The sequence below is a fragment of the Hermetia illucens genome, chromosome 3 (genome assembly GCF_905115235.1).
Source record: "Hermetia illucens chromosome 3, iHerIll2.2.curated.20191125, whole genome shotgun sequence".
Lineage (NCBI taxonomy): Eukaryota > Metazoa > Arthropoda > Insecta > Diptera > Stratiomyidae > Hermetia > Hermetia illucens.
The window spans coordinates 45,018,807-45,033,789 of record NC_051851.1 but is presented as its reverse complement, the minus strand read 5'-3'; the positions used below and the strand labels follow the sequence as shown (position 1 = coordinate 45,033,789).

The 14,983-nt window shown below is 39.7% G+C and overlaps 1 protein-coding gene across 2 annotated transcripts; it reads left to right on the top strand.

Annotated features, from left to right (window-relative positions):
- Positions 1–1,193: 1,193 nt before the first annotated feature.
- LOC119651843 (serine protease snake-like) lies at positions 1,194–14,406 on the top strand. 2 transcript variants are annotated; one of them, XR_005249498.1, is made up of 7 exons: positions 1,194–1,498; positions 1,667–1,758; positions 1,816–1,925; positions 8,868–9,032; positions 9,203–9,455; positions 13,936–14,223; positions 14,295–14,406. XR_005249498.1 is itself a non-coding variant. In XM_038055642.1 (6 exons), exons 1-6 carry the CDS (start codon positions 1,195–1,197, stop codon positions 14,107–14,109), a joined length of 1,098 nt encoding a protein of 365 aa, XP_037911570.1. In that variant the 5' UTR covers position 1,194; the 3' UTR covers positions 14,110–14,381. The 2 variants fall into 2 exon arrangements, 1 of the variants encoding a protein (XP_037911570.1); XM_038055642.1 differs by having other exon boundaries at positions 13,936–14,381.
- Positions 14,407–14,983: the final 577 nt, after the last annotated feature.

Below are 14,983 nucleotides of genomic sequence, written 5' to 3'. Positions count from 1 at the left end.
CAGTTAATTGAAGATAATTTTTATATCCAAATCAATTGAAACTACAGGATGTATTGCGTCGAAATGGAGATTTTTGAATTTAAACATTAATATCGATGTTAGAATTTTTTTGCAAAATAAACACTCTCACACCGTTAAATTAAACGTACTACAATTCGCAAAGATGTTTTTGAAACAAATTTCAAAACTCAACTGACAAATCGCATTAATTATATGTTTACCTTTGTAGTCACACATGCATAAAAATACGCTCTTCATCTGCTTATAAACATTCATTAATTTGCTGTTATACATATCTGAAATAAACTGCATAGTTCTAAACCGCCAGTGATATATATATATATTTATATTCGATTTTTGTCCACTGAGAGCCGCACTATGATCGACACGAACAGTATAGACAGACAGACAATTAAACAAGCTTTGCGATTCCTACAAAACCCTTACATCTTGTAATTGAAAATCAACTGGCCAAACAAGGCATATTAATTTTGAGACTCGTGTTTCATTAGAATAGCAGGAATTTGGGTCCAGTGTCTGAGGCACTTTGTAGGTCATGGTTAGAAAATTGAAGAGATAAGATCCGTTAATATATATCATATAATAGTATAATATATTACATTGATGGATGCGTATTAATATATGTTTGAAAGTAATGGGCTGGTGTTTTGATACAAAGAGAATTAGAATCATGCATTCTCTTGCTACTAGCTCGTGATTGCCACTGTAAATTAGTTTCTCAAAAGTGGATTATTCCTGTTTTAAAATACTCCAAAGTTGGAGAGCAAAAAGTGGACGTAATTTGACTTAATGTCCATGACTAAGTAAAATAAGCTGATGACCAGGCGTCTTTTTTGCTATGTATTAACCAGAAACCGATCCAATATTTTACAATCGTTTTATAAATTAAATAGCTGATGGAGGAGCAACACCTTAGATATGAGGGTCTACAAGGAAAAAAAGTATACTAATTTCGATAACCACATAATGGATATCGATATTTACGTATATAATCACATGATTTAATCTTTAATAATGAATTTATTGGAGACTGTAGAGCATTCTGGTATATCCAGAAAGAACCAGTTTCATGTTTGTGTTCATCGATTTTTGTTAAATATGAATATTCGTAGATGCCTCCATCTATCGAAAACTTTAAATACAGTATATTAGCTAGTTTGGTTTCGAGCCAAGATGAAGTCTGCACGCATTTTGATTATTTTTCCTTTGGTGTTTCTAATATTCCTTAATAAAGTCTCAAACGGACAGGATGACATATATTTTCCATTAGATACTGAAAGGGCTGAAGGTGAGAATTGTAGGCGAAGTGACGGAGTGGCGGGGACTTGCAGGAGAGTTGAAAATTGCCAGCGATCTGTTCGTCATCTTCGGGACGAGGATTTCTGCTCATTTTCTGGACGTATGGCAATATATTGTTGCCCCAATTCTGCGCCGAGATTGGGTACATCTGAGATTCCCATTACATCTGTGGACGAGCGTGAGTGTATTGTTTTAGTGTTTGCTAGAATTGTTGTGTAAATTTCAGTTTTAAACTCTTTTACAACCGCAAAATGGAGTTTAAATCAAACTGATTTGAATGAAGGACAATGTGACACCAACCAAAAAAAAAATATATGTACTGAACAATGATTTCTTTTTTGACCAGTTTGCGAAGCATTTTATCCTAGACAGCAGCCACATTACAATATCTTGATAACTGGTGGAAGAAAATCTTTAGCTAATCAGCATCCCTATATGGTAATATGATGGTAAATATAATCATACCTAAGAAATAATTTGAGTTTCTCTATCAAGGCTGCAATCGGCTGGAGGGATTTTGATGGCGAAATTCAGTGGAGATGTGGAGGTAGCGTTGTTTCGCGTAAATTTGTATTAACTGCAGCACACTGCACCATGGTAAGAAGGTAAGTCTTTATCTCTTGTAGGAATGTCATTAATCATCCAGACTTGGGGTGTAATATGGAATCTTTATATCATGGTTGGTTGTTTACCCGATTTACATGCATATCTATCTTTGCAAGATTTAGGTGGTCAAAACGATTTTTCGGTATGTGCAATTTTGAAACAAAACCTTATTGAAACTAGTTCATTGTGTATCTTCCTGTCCATTTACCTGTCTGTCTTCTCTGTCATTCTATTTGTTTCTAAAAAGTATTTTTCTAAAAAAAAGTTACACCTATTGACATGAAATTTTGCGTGAGTATTCGAACTGTATGCAGCGTTTTACGTTTAGTTTAGGGAGGGTCGTCAATATATGCAAAAAGGGAGATATTTCTTTTAGCGAATATAACCATGTGGGCAATCAAATAAAGAGCCTCAATTAGTATAAGGTTTTTATTGTAGAATTTACTTATGACTTCTTTCCAGCGAGATGGTAATTTGTAAATATCATTTTTAAAAAATGATCTATTTTTAGAGGCGAAAAACTCAACTAGTGCTTGGTTAACATCGACTTGAGTTTTGAATTTTTGTCCCTGTAAAAGGTTGTGCAACGAGAGAAACAAATGATCATCGAAGAGTGCTAGGTCTGGGGGGATGGGACAGAATTTCCTAGCCTAGCTCTGCAATTTTCTGACGAATATTGCTTTATTTAAATCATCCATTTGCTTACAGTATCTCTTGGAATTTAGCTTTTCACCAGGTTTAAAAAGCTCATAATGTATTGATCGTTGGATGTTCCACTATACACACAACATTCTTTTCTTCAGGTTCAAGCTCGGCTTAAAAGTGCGGGGGGCAGGCTGTCCGGGCTTGCAATATTCTGTTTTCGTCACGATATTTTCGTATGTAATCTATTTTTCGTCATCAGTTGCCATCCGGTTCAAGAAAGCTTCATTTTTTTACCGAGCAAGCAGAGATATGCATATGAGAACTCCACGATGCATATTTTTCTCGCTTAACTCATGAGGCATCCATTTGGGATATTTATAAACCAATCCGAGTTTCCGAATATGGTCTGAAATTATCGAGTTGAACTCAGCTTCTCTGCGATCTCCGATGATGTCTTGTCTATCTATCATAGTCGTGATAATGTCGTCATCGAAATCACCTGCTTCAAATTTTTCAAACCCTCTTCTGCATGTTCTATCCGAAACTGCACCTGTACCAACAATTTTCACTAAATGTCGACACGCTTCTGCACCATTTTTCCCTTGTTGAAACTCTAACAAAATACAGTGGAGTAAATGATCTTTATCGGTAGCCATGTTTTCACGATCGTGTCTCACTTAATAATGACATGAGACATCTTTGTTTGTTATTTAGAAGAGTACACGTGTGTAAATGCAATGATAAAGAGAGGCGGTCATATATATCTCAAATCAACATGTACGTGTGGATGGAAACTTGAAGTGATACTATTGGACAGAACTTTCCGGTAGACTTAATACTTTCCCAAACAGATCTTAGTTTTGACGCCAGTCTCAAAAGAGGGAATTGAAGCACCAGAAAAGGATCACTTAAATTATGGGGCCATTCCCATTCCCAGAAATAACCAAAACGGAAAAATATGAAAAAAAAATTTAAAGCAGCTACTATAAGATACTCAAACCTCAATTTAATCATTTCTGCTAAAATAAAGTTAATAATAGTATATTACTTTATTTTGAGAAATTGAGTGGAAACCTCACTTAAGTTCACCTTAGAATCATAAAAATTATAACGAAGTAATGTAAACTATGATATATGATGATATAACATATAATATGATACTGCCAAGTTTAGTGAAAATCGTACTAATGCCATTTTCCCTGTTGTGTAAATTTATTGGGATCCAATAGACTATGTACACATTCGTGCTAGGTAGAAATAGAGCAGTTGTGCACTCGAATATTTTTATCCAGAATATACACAAAACCTTTCATACCCCAAACACCCAGCTTCCGAAAATGATTTGAAGAGGCACAAAAGGACTCAAGAAAAGGTCCTCATCAGAGTCGGCTTCAGCATCAGATGTTTGTTAATATTTCATTTGTTGAGAGCCATTACAATCCCATTTTAAAATTATCTTTAAGGGTTTCCTTTATTGGCATTGAGCGTTATCAGCACTTCCTCCATAGTGAGAAGCGCGTAACGGTAAGGTCCAATAAATTTTGAAGATTGCTGTCTTCGCAGGTAGTTGTCATTTGCAAGGAGTCCTTGGAAGAGTAACATTCTTGTTTTGCTTTTAACAAATGGTGCTGAAAGCAATATCTTATTAAAATGTCCATCTGTGTGTCTGTCGCACGCACTCGGAAACAGTGATACTTATTAACAAGATATTTACTAGAAAGGTTGGAACTGTGAACCACATATATGTTGTCAATTACATTTTCCCACGTTGAATTTAAGAAGAGGTCCTCATACACGTAAAAAAGGGTGTACATTCTTTTCACCAAATGTAGCAAGGGGGGGGGGGGGGGCGGTGCGGTATCAAATAAAAGGTATCGATTAGTACTTTTCGAAGCTGATTTTATTTTTAACATTGGTTGCAAAGTACAGGAGTGCGGGGGTGTTAAAGGGGTTAGTTACATTAAAGCCACGTTCTCAGAAACTACCTAACCGAAAAATCTGAAAAATACGGTGGTCCATGGATATAGTATTTAGGTCTTAAAATAGTCTCCATTACGATAACTGTTCAAGTAAAGCTAATAGTAGTTTATTATCATATTTTTAAAATTTTCTGAGACCCCCTCCCGCTTAATTTGAACCTAGATATGCAAAAAGATTGGTTTCAATATGAAGCATCATTTTGGAAAGTTTAGCGGAAGTCCTGCTGTTGTTATCAAAATTGTATTATAATAGGTCAGAAGTGCCCTTTTCACGTCAAATTACTACTCCCTAAGAAATAAAATATCAGTACCACATCAAATTTAATAATGGGTGCATTCAATAAACTATGAGCTATATATATTATAAATGAAACCATCGTGTACCCAAAAATTCGTAGACAAAAGATCATCAAAATTGTTCATACATGATGTGCCGAGATTCTAGTTTCCGTCTGCTAGTTGACCTCTTGAGTTCGAATTGCCGTTTGGTAAAAATCGTCATCAACAATGCTTCTAATGGTGTAAGCGGGGCAATTATTTCGTCTGCTTTCGAATATATGGTTACCATTGATTCCATGTTGGGATATCCCGGGGCATCATTCGCAGTTAGCTAACTTCGGCCTTCTGATCACATCGCGTACGGATGCCACATCTGTACACCACCTAACTTCTTCGTTTGAATAGTATCAGGCTAGCGTGTGTCCGGATAGCTGAGTGATTAGAGCACAACGCTATCGTACGGAAGATCGCGGTTCAAATCTCACTGGTGGCAGTGGGATTTGTATCGTGATTTGACGTCGGATACCAGTAGACTCAGCTGTGAATGAGTACCTGAGTCAAATCAAGATAATAATCTCATTACCTCCTACAGTGTCCTGTAGTGTACTGTTACGGTCTTGAATGAAGTGCTCTAACACACTTCAAGGCCCTGATCCAATATGGATTGTTGCACAAACGATTATTATTATTATCAGGCCAACGTACTTCGATGATATGACGCAGGCAGGTGTTGACAAAGGATTAAAGCTTTCGAGTGACAGTAAGGGTTACTTTCCATATGCTACCCTCATATAGCAACACAAAAATAACACTAGCACAAAACAGTCACAACTTTCATATTGGTGTTGGGATAACTGAATTTATAGATTTTAGATAGATATATAAACTGACCCATGCCTTCAATTTTCTGTCCGTTACTACAGATATGTAGAGAGCGACAACAATCAGACTGAGAACTTTGGCTTGGCGGATAAGGTTGCATATAGAACGTCACCGATAATAAGAAAAAATAATATCGGTGACAAGATGCAACCCAGGCGGACTCCGCTTTGAACCTCAAGTTTCTTTCAGATTTACATCATCATATGCCACTCTGCCCTTTTCACACTACGGAAAGCTTTCTCGAAATCGACCAAGAGCAGGTGGAGCGAAGATTTAAACTTCGCGTATTGCTGCAAAATGATCCGTAGGGTATTAGTCTAGTCAATGCAAAAGAATTTGGAGTGAAAACCAACCTGTTTTCTGTCAATCACGTTTCAGAGATGTTCTCTGCTGCGTTCCACGATTACTTTGGTTATTATCTTTGCGACGGCAGGGAAGACGCAGATCAAAACGGTTGCCCTACTTTCGAATCGTAAAGATCATTCCCTTCCTCCATTCTCTAGGAAAGGATCTGGAATTTCCGCACGGGTAGAGGTTACACATCTGCGGAAACTGTAGGTGTAGCGATAATTAACTCTACAGGGAGAACGTCCAGCCCAGCGGCTTTACTGAGTGGACTGATAACGTATCCACATGCTACGGTGTTCATTTCATCTACAAAGGGAAGAACCTCACAGAGCCTGCAATTGATCGCTTTTACAAGATCTAGTGACGCCACTTCGGGACTCGGTCGATCACCTGCGTAACACCCGAGAAAAGAGCATTGTTGTTGGCAGGCCAATGCTCATCGTTAGTCTTAGACGGATATTACTCAGCAGCAAATCAAAAAGATAACTCTCCGGTTGTTGAACTTACAGAGTCGCAGCCCTCCAGCTCTGCGAGAAGTGGCGGATGCAATGCGCAAGCGAACGTAAGTTTGTGATCCCCTTCGATTCCTTGCCTTGAACGAGCCTTTCCAGAACTTCGTCTAATTCTTTGTAGCATGCTTCTCCACTATACATGGTGCATAACTTAGTACTATTGTGATGCTCTTTACTCTGGGGGGGAATTTTCCAGTTAGAAGTCGGCCACAAACCTAGGTATGTCGTATTTGCGTAGCAGAAAGCTCTTTTCAAAGTGGGTGCCGCGCGAACGCATAATCTACCAAAAACAACAACGAGTTGGCAATTTTTACCAGTGTTTCAAGACTTTTCTCCATAAAAAACCCGAATTTATGCGTTGATATCTGACAATAAATATGACTCCATTGTTTCATATCAGAATCAAAATGTTCGTCATATGAGTGGACTGCAAGTGGTGAACCGACTCCAAAGCGTGTAAAAAAGCAACAGTGGGCTGACAAGGCTATGACATCAGTAGTTTGGGATGCGCATGACATAATATTCATCGACTATCTTGAGAAGGGAAAAACATCAACGACGGCTATTACATAGCGTTATTGGAGCGTTTGAAAGACGAAATTGGGGAAAAATATCAAGACAATGCACCGTGTCTCAAATCAATGAATTGCTTCCGCATTCATCCTATTCTACAGATCTGGCCCCCAGCGACTGTTTCCTTTTTCTTGAAGAGGTAATCGCCGAAGCTGAGGCCTATTTTGAGGCAACAATCGTACTATAAAAATCATCATCAACAACGACGCAGCAACCGGTGTCCGGTGTAGACTTGCCTTAATAAGGAACTCCAGACATCCCGGTTTAGCGGCGATGTCCACAAATTCGATATCTCCACAAGCTGCCTGGCGTCCTGACATACGCCATCACTCCATCTCAGGCAGGGTCTGCCTCGTCTTCTTTTTCTACCATAGATATTGCCTTTATAGACTTTCCGGGCGGGATCATTCTCATCCATACGGATTAAGTGACCCGCCCACTGCAACTTGTTCAGCCAGATTTTATTTACGACCAGACGGTCATGGTATTGCTCATCGATTTCGTCGTTATGTAGGCTACGGAATCGTCTGTCTTCATGTAGGGGGCCAAAAATTCTTCGGAGGATTCTTTTCTCGAATGTGGTCAAGAGTTCGCAATTTTTCTTGCTAAGAATCCAAGTCTCCGGGGAATACATGAGGACTGGCAAGACCATTGTACAGTAAGAGCTTTGACCCTTTTGTCTTGCTTTCATTGATATGCAACCCAGGATATCGCGCCGCCTGCTTGATCTGGATGAATGCAGATTGTACGTCTCGGATCGTTCTTCCCATGATGTCGACATCGTCAGCATAGGTCAGTAGTTGGGTGGACTTAAAAAAGATCATACTTCTTGCATTTACCTCAGCATCACGGATCACTTTCTGCAGGGCCAGGTTAAAGAGGACGCATGATAGGGCATCCTCTTGTTGTAGACCGTTGTTGATGTCGAATGGTCCTCGCACATTGATCTGCGTCAGCCTAGTCAGTCTTATCAATTTCGTCAGGATACCGAATTCTGTCATAGCCGTGTATAGTTTTACTCTGGCTATTCTGTCACAGGCAGCTTTAAAGTCGATGAAGAGATGGTGCAACTGATGTCCATATTCCAACAGTTTTTCCATCGCTTGTCACAGAGAGAAAATTTTGCTATAATCGGTGTACCGCTCCCGAAGGCAACTATCTTGAATAATAAAATCTGAATTTCCTATTGGTGGACATACTAACGAACTTTTCAGCCCACCTTGTATGCCCACCAATCATTCAATATTAGTAGATCCTCGCTTATTACAAACAAAAAACTACTATTTTTAGGGTTTTGTGTAAACACGAAACCTTATTAAAATCGATTCCGTGTCTGTCTGTCACATCCGATTTACTCGTAAACGGCTAAACCAACTGTTACGAAATTTGGTAAGAAGGTCTGATTTGTGAATCCTTTTACACCTAGCGTTTGTTCAATCATTTCGTGTTGAGTTTGAATTTTTTTTTAACCAAATATGGTAATCAAGTATCACAAAACCTTAAAAATGAGCAAGATTGAGACTCATTGATGCGGAAATTTTATTGAAACTATCAATTGTTTTCACTAGCAGGATAGATGCACAGAATGGAAAACATCCGTCGTTATGTTAGTTTGTGGGGTTTTTATTTGGTTGTTCCTTATTGGCTTCTAACATTTTTTTTGAAATCGAAATAATTTCTAAACATATTAATGAAACTGAAATAATGTTCCTTTTATTTTTAGAGCACGCCCTGACATTGTTCGAACAGGAGATCTGAATTTACGCATAACTGAGAATAATACGCACCCCGTAGACCATGATATAATTGGCATTTACGTTCATCCAGAATATCGTGCAAACTCAGTATACCACGACATAGCACTTTTGAAAATATCACCAAATTTTGGGTAATATTTGAAAATATGGTTTCTACCGTCAAGTGAAAAATCTCAGCTTCAACATCTTGATGTTAGGTTTCATTCCTTGGAAAGATCAAAGGGCGGTTGCCTAGAATTGAGATTTTTCATTTGATATTGCTCTTTCATAAATCGAACAATAAACCCAAATATTTCTTTAGGATATCACCGACGAATCAACCAGCTTGCCTTTGGTCATCAAATAATATCCCAGTTAGCGAGCTTACGGCATTGGGGTATGGAACAACTGAATACAGTGGTCCTGACGTGGAGATATTATACGAAGTGGAAATTCCCGTTTTATCCAACCAAGCGTGTCGAATAGAATTACCGCCTAGTCGATCTCTTCCTTTCGGAATAATAGATGGACAAATGTGTGCTCTGGATCCGAATGGTCAAAAGGACACTTGCCAGGTAAAGAAGTGACTACTCGATGGTCTCATCATAATGTTTAAATTTTGTTTATATACAATAAGCAGGTAAGTTAAATTTCATACAAACTAAGTAAGGTTATATTAGGGGTGCTAAGCCTTAAACGAGGGGTCCGTGGACAAAAAAATAGGGGGTAAGTTGCTCTCCATTTGGTCCGGTCCGGCATCAAGATGAAGAAATAAGTAAGGTTGTTTTATGATCAATTAGAGTATTCTGGGTGACTTAGGTTGCCCCACGGGGAGGTTGACATTCGCGGTTGTTCCACCATAAGTTAGACCTAGGTTTCTCTACATCTGGTTTTTCGGGATCCCTCTGAAATATTCCAAAAATACTTTCCTGGTTAGTGGTTATATTCTTCATTAGAAATTTATCTTGTAGCATAAGGGGTAAATTTCTCATCTGCATCTGTATCTGCTTTATGAATCTTTGATATTTTCGCTTTTCCTAAAAAGCAGCTCCTTATTTTCATTATGATTTTGTAGTGCATGTTACCTATATTATTCACGCCGTCTTGCGAGTGCCTTGCGTTCCATACAGTATTTTAGATGCTGAGCATTGTAGTTCATTATTAAAGTGGAAATTTTTAAGTCTTTAGTATTCCTTTTTCTCCGCTGGATAATGTCTATATATGTAGGTATTATTTACCTTTATTTGGTTTCTTCAATTGAGCTAGAGCGGAGTAACACTCCCTTGTTTGAAAAAAAATTGATTGACGAACTAGCCAACTGAAAATGCAAGTCATCTCACCAAAGAGGATGCACGTCATCCACAAAACTCAATGGATGTCGAAAATGCATAACGCAGATGGGGAAACTCCTTCCCTCATCACACATCTGGATAACCGCCGAAGAGAAGCTGAGGGGAAAAAACGTGTCCTCTGCCCACTAGAAGAGGAATAGCCAACTGATAAAAGGAGGCGATGGGAGAACAGCGCAGACCTACCACCAATGGCAAATGGACAAAGCAGCATTGAAAAAATACGAAAATACAACTACAGTGTAAGTTGGATATGAACAGTAGTGACTCCACTGTAGCAAAGTCGAGTTCAACTACAGAGAAGAAACAAACAAGGATGAGAGGCCCTTCTCATCAAGACGAACAAATCTTTCGCGAACGTTTTTGACGAATCTGAAACAACACCAGACCAGGAAGATGTTGAGCTCGTGGTCAAATCTATCTGACGGATTCGTTCCGGGGGAATACTTGTTGAACTTGAGTCGAAGAGTGACTGCGTTTCGTTTAATGGCGGGGAATTGCAGCTTAGAGCATCCAGTCCTTTCCTCATTGAAGAAAACTTTTTTGAGGTGTCTTCGTCTAAGATCTGAGGACTCCGGGCAGCTGCATATAAAATGCAAGATCGCCTCTTCCTGTTGCTCATATTGGCTGCATATAGCCGAATAACCCAATATGGTAGTTTAAAGAGCAGTGTCCCGACACTTCTTAAAGGACAATAAAAATGTCGATCTAGCGGTCCAGGATTTTTGTCTGCCGGAAAGTGTTCACATTTCTCCACTCTGTTGCGTGAATCCTTGAAATGTTACCCTTTAGAGTAGACTTAGCAGGAGATGGCCAGGTGTCAAAAACTGGTTCTGGCTCCACCATTGTAGATCCAGACCCTTGGTGAACCAGTCTGTCAGCTTCCCCATTACCAGCGTTGTTTGAATGCCTTGGTATCCACACCAGCAATGTTTCGTTTAGTCGACCAAGTGTCAGCAGCAACTGGTAGCAATCCCACACCAATTGGCTTGATATGTCGTCGATGCTTAATTTTCATATTGCTGCCCGACTGATGGAACAGATTCGAGTGGTGCGACCCGACCATTTTAGTTTCAAGCATTCTTCTGCTGCCAATGAAATAGCAAATATCTCTGCCTCGAACGTGGACGTTATTTTTCCAAAGGGTCGGGCCAGTTCCATAATCTGTTTACCGGGGAACACCCCTGCATCCGATCCATCTTCCATGATTATTAGCTCTTTAATCCCAAAAGACTGGTGGCCATTTATCAACCGTTCTTCTCTTTTGGTGGTTACGACAGAATATGTTTTTTCAAAGACAAATCTGGAAACCATATGATCAACCAGCATCAGAGCTACCGGATGTTTATTAAGGAATTTTTAGGTGGACAAATGACTCCATGATTTTACGCCTCACCATGCGGCAATAGTATCGAGTTTATATGCGTAGTTGGCTGCTTTCCACTTCACCTCCAAATTAATGGGGGGTAGATTTAGAATATCTTCGAGTGCCGCAGTCGACGTAGTAGTAATACTTAAGCAACTGGGCCTCCGTATCTGCCTTAGCAACTTCCTGCTGTTAGCAAAGTTCAGTTTCCGCAACCAGACGATGAATGCATACATCAAAATGAGTTTTACTATGGATGTATACATCCGACGAATCCGTTGTGGTGAAAGGCTTAGGATCCCTCATATCCAAAAATAAAATAAAATAACTAGCCCGGTCTTCCTAGCGTTCACCGTGAGTCCATTGGGAATGCACCTACTGTGGATTTAATGCAGAGTTACATTCAAGCGGTCACATATGATGTCCGCAAACTTGCCAGTAGTGGTAGATCGTCCGCAAATGTTTGCTCGTAGAACTTTTTTGTCATCCAGAAGCCATAGCAAGGTGTCCAGTAAGCAGCCATAACAGAGGGGTGAGAACCGCTCCCTGTGGGCACTCCTAAGATATCCTGCCTCAGACTTCTGACCGGCCAGTATGTGGATTTCCCCCCACTTCAGCACAGTGTGTGAAGGATCCAACTGACTGCCGCGCCTCAAATTGGCGCTGGTGAAGCATAATTGAAGGCACCTACCGATATAACAGGTACTTCTGCCCGTTGACAGATATGGCCAACTTCTCACACACAGACCGAACGAAGCTATGTCAGCTTTTCTTCTAATTGGAGTAGATTTTAATGCCCTCAAACGGAACATAGTGCAACCAGAAACTCGGGAACGGCTGTAATTGCAAGTCTATGAAGAAATTGCTTAATATTTCGACCGATTTTACAGCACGCAAGACGCCAAGATGAGGTGACACTAAGGTAAGTAGAATACAAGAGAGTGAAAAGAGAACTCCTGCACGAAATCACGCAAGAAGCACGCTGCTGCCAGGAGCTAGTCACTGAAATTAATAAGGCCCAATGGGTTCTCCGGGGGGTTGTAAAAGACTCGGTGCTCATCGATTACTCTTCCCCATTTAAGCAGGGAAAGTGGGAGGAATAGTGTAGGTACTTGTTTCTATCCACTCCATCTGAACTGAAGTTGTCAGTGAAAGAAGCAGGGGTGGTTTTGTTCTTAAAGGACGAAAAGGCGTTTGAACCGGCTGGTATTTCCGGCGAAGTACTGAAACTTTTGTACAAGTATAAGCTGAACTTGCTACTCAGCGCGTATAAGAGCAGTTGGAACCCGGATGTTTTTATCGTTGCTCGAAATTGGTGCGATATGGTCAGCAAAACTGCTTCCATATTCCAGTCTACCTTGTGGGACTATTTAAAGGACCTCTCCGTGCTCTACGACAGCCGGGAAAGACGGCATAGTATGAGGACCGCAATCGGGGCGGCTCAGAGCTCTGTCCTTTGTTCGGACCTTTGAAACGCTTGATACGATAGTCTGCTACCGCTCAAAATGTCCCATAATCGCATCTAGCTTAATATGTGGATGATGCTGCCGCACTGATGGTCACAGGCATAGCCGAGCAAACACAGATTCTCTGTGGCTCCAGAGTAAACATAAATTGCCGCCCTGGCTAAGGAGATGATTGCAGTAGCCCCCCCTACTCAGGTTAGTCTTGTCGAAGTGCACTTTCTTAGGGAATAGATCTTTTCCTCTAATCGCGGCAATTCTTTCATTTTCTGATGGCCTTGTTTGCTCTCCATGCGGCGATTTACGTTACAGGTTATTTCAGCTTCACACCGAATATCCTTATTGAGTACTAATTCCGCAGTTGTTTTCGTAGGATGATATGGGTGCAAAGCCTCTAAATCTACTCTTGCTCTTTTAGTTTGCACTGGAATTATCTCATTATTTGTAGTATAAAATCAACCTTCATTTCAATTCTCCTCGAGGAGTTCAGTCTACTGATATTCAGCCTTTACCTCGGATTCATTGCGGGATTTTGTTGTCAGCGACAGTTATTATGCCATTCTCCAGGTTGCTTTGGCTTGGAGGTGAAGATGCTGGAGGTTCAAGGTATACTTCTTTGGCTTGACTTTGGAGGCTTTTTCTTATTTCTTTATTAATAATTCCTCTTGGGGCTTCAGACATTAGATTACGTCTGGCGATGGGTCTGATTTGATCTGAAATATTTTGTCCTGTAACAGGAATGTCTGGGAACTGTCTGCTAAAAAGTAGGCGTATCTTATAATATATTATTTCCTGTGGTTATCGTTATATGAAATTAGATTATCAATATCACAATTTATACTATATGTTGTTGCAATCGAAAATATTTTATTTCCAGGGAGATTCGGGAGGACCATTACAATTCTCAAATAATGTTGGTGGACGCAGGAGACCTACAATAGTGGGAATAACGTCGTTTGGCCAGTATTGCGCTGGACCGTCTCCTGGAATATACACACGAGTATCGGCATATTTGAATTGGATTGAGCCAATATTATTAAGTGACCTATAGTTTCCGGTATATTGAGTTCTAGAAGGTTTTTTTTAACTTAATAGAAACGAAGTATCTGTACCAAGAACAACTCAGTTATGCTATATTCACTTATATTGAAGTGGCTGCCACTCGGTAAATTGTGTTCAGTCTCTCAAAATGTGATTCAATTAACAAAATCCAATTAAAGATGTTATGCCTTCCAGATGTTGTTGCAGTTATTTGCTACTTAGAGCTGTTCACTCGATCTTAACATATGTAGTCAAACTAATGATGTAAATGGCGCTGTATGAATGAATGAATTTACGTAATTTATTTATGACTTTTTTCTTTTAAGTAATTTATGTAATTTAAGTTATGGTAAATATCAATAGGTCAATAAATATTTATGGAATTTATTTACGAGATATTATATACGTTTGGGTCCGGATAGCTGAGTGGTTAGAGCACAAGGCTGTACGGAAGATCGCGGTTCAAATTTTACTGGTGGTAGTGGGATTCGCATCGTGATTTGATGTCGGATGCTACTCGACTCAGCTTTGAAAGAGGACCTGAGCCAAATCAGGGTAATAATCCCGAGCGAAGGCAATGCTGGCCATATTGCCTCCTACAGTGTTCTGTATGTACGGTTATAGTCTTGAATGAAGTGCTCTAACACACTTCGAGGCCCTGATCCAATATGGGTTGTTGCGCCAACGATTATTATTATTATTATATATGTTTGCAGAATAGGGTACCTCTCATATCTATGGACCAGGTGCACAGCTATGAAATACAGTATTTTCCAAAAACGCGTCCAGTTTGGAGGAGTGTTAAACGAACATTTATTCAAAGTAGATTCCTTTGCCAGTAATATTTTCCCCATCTTTTGGGCAATTCGTGAATATCACGCCAG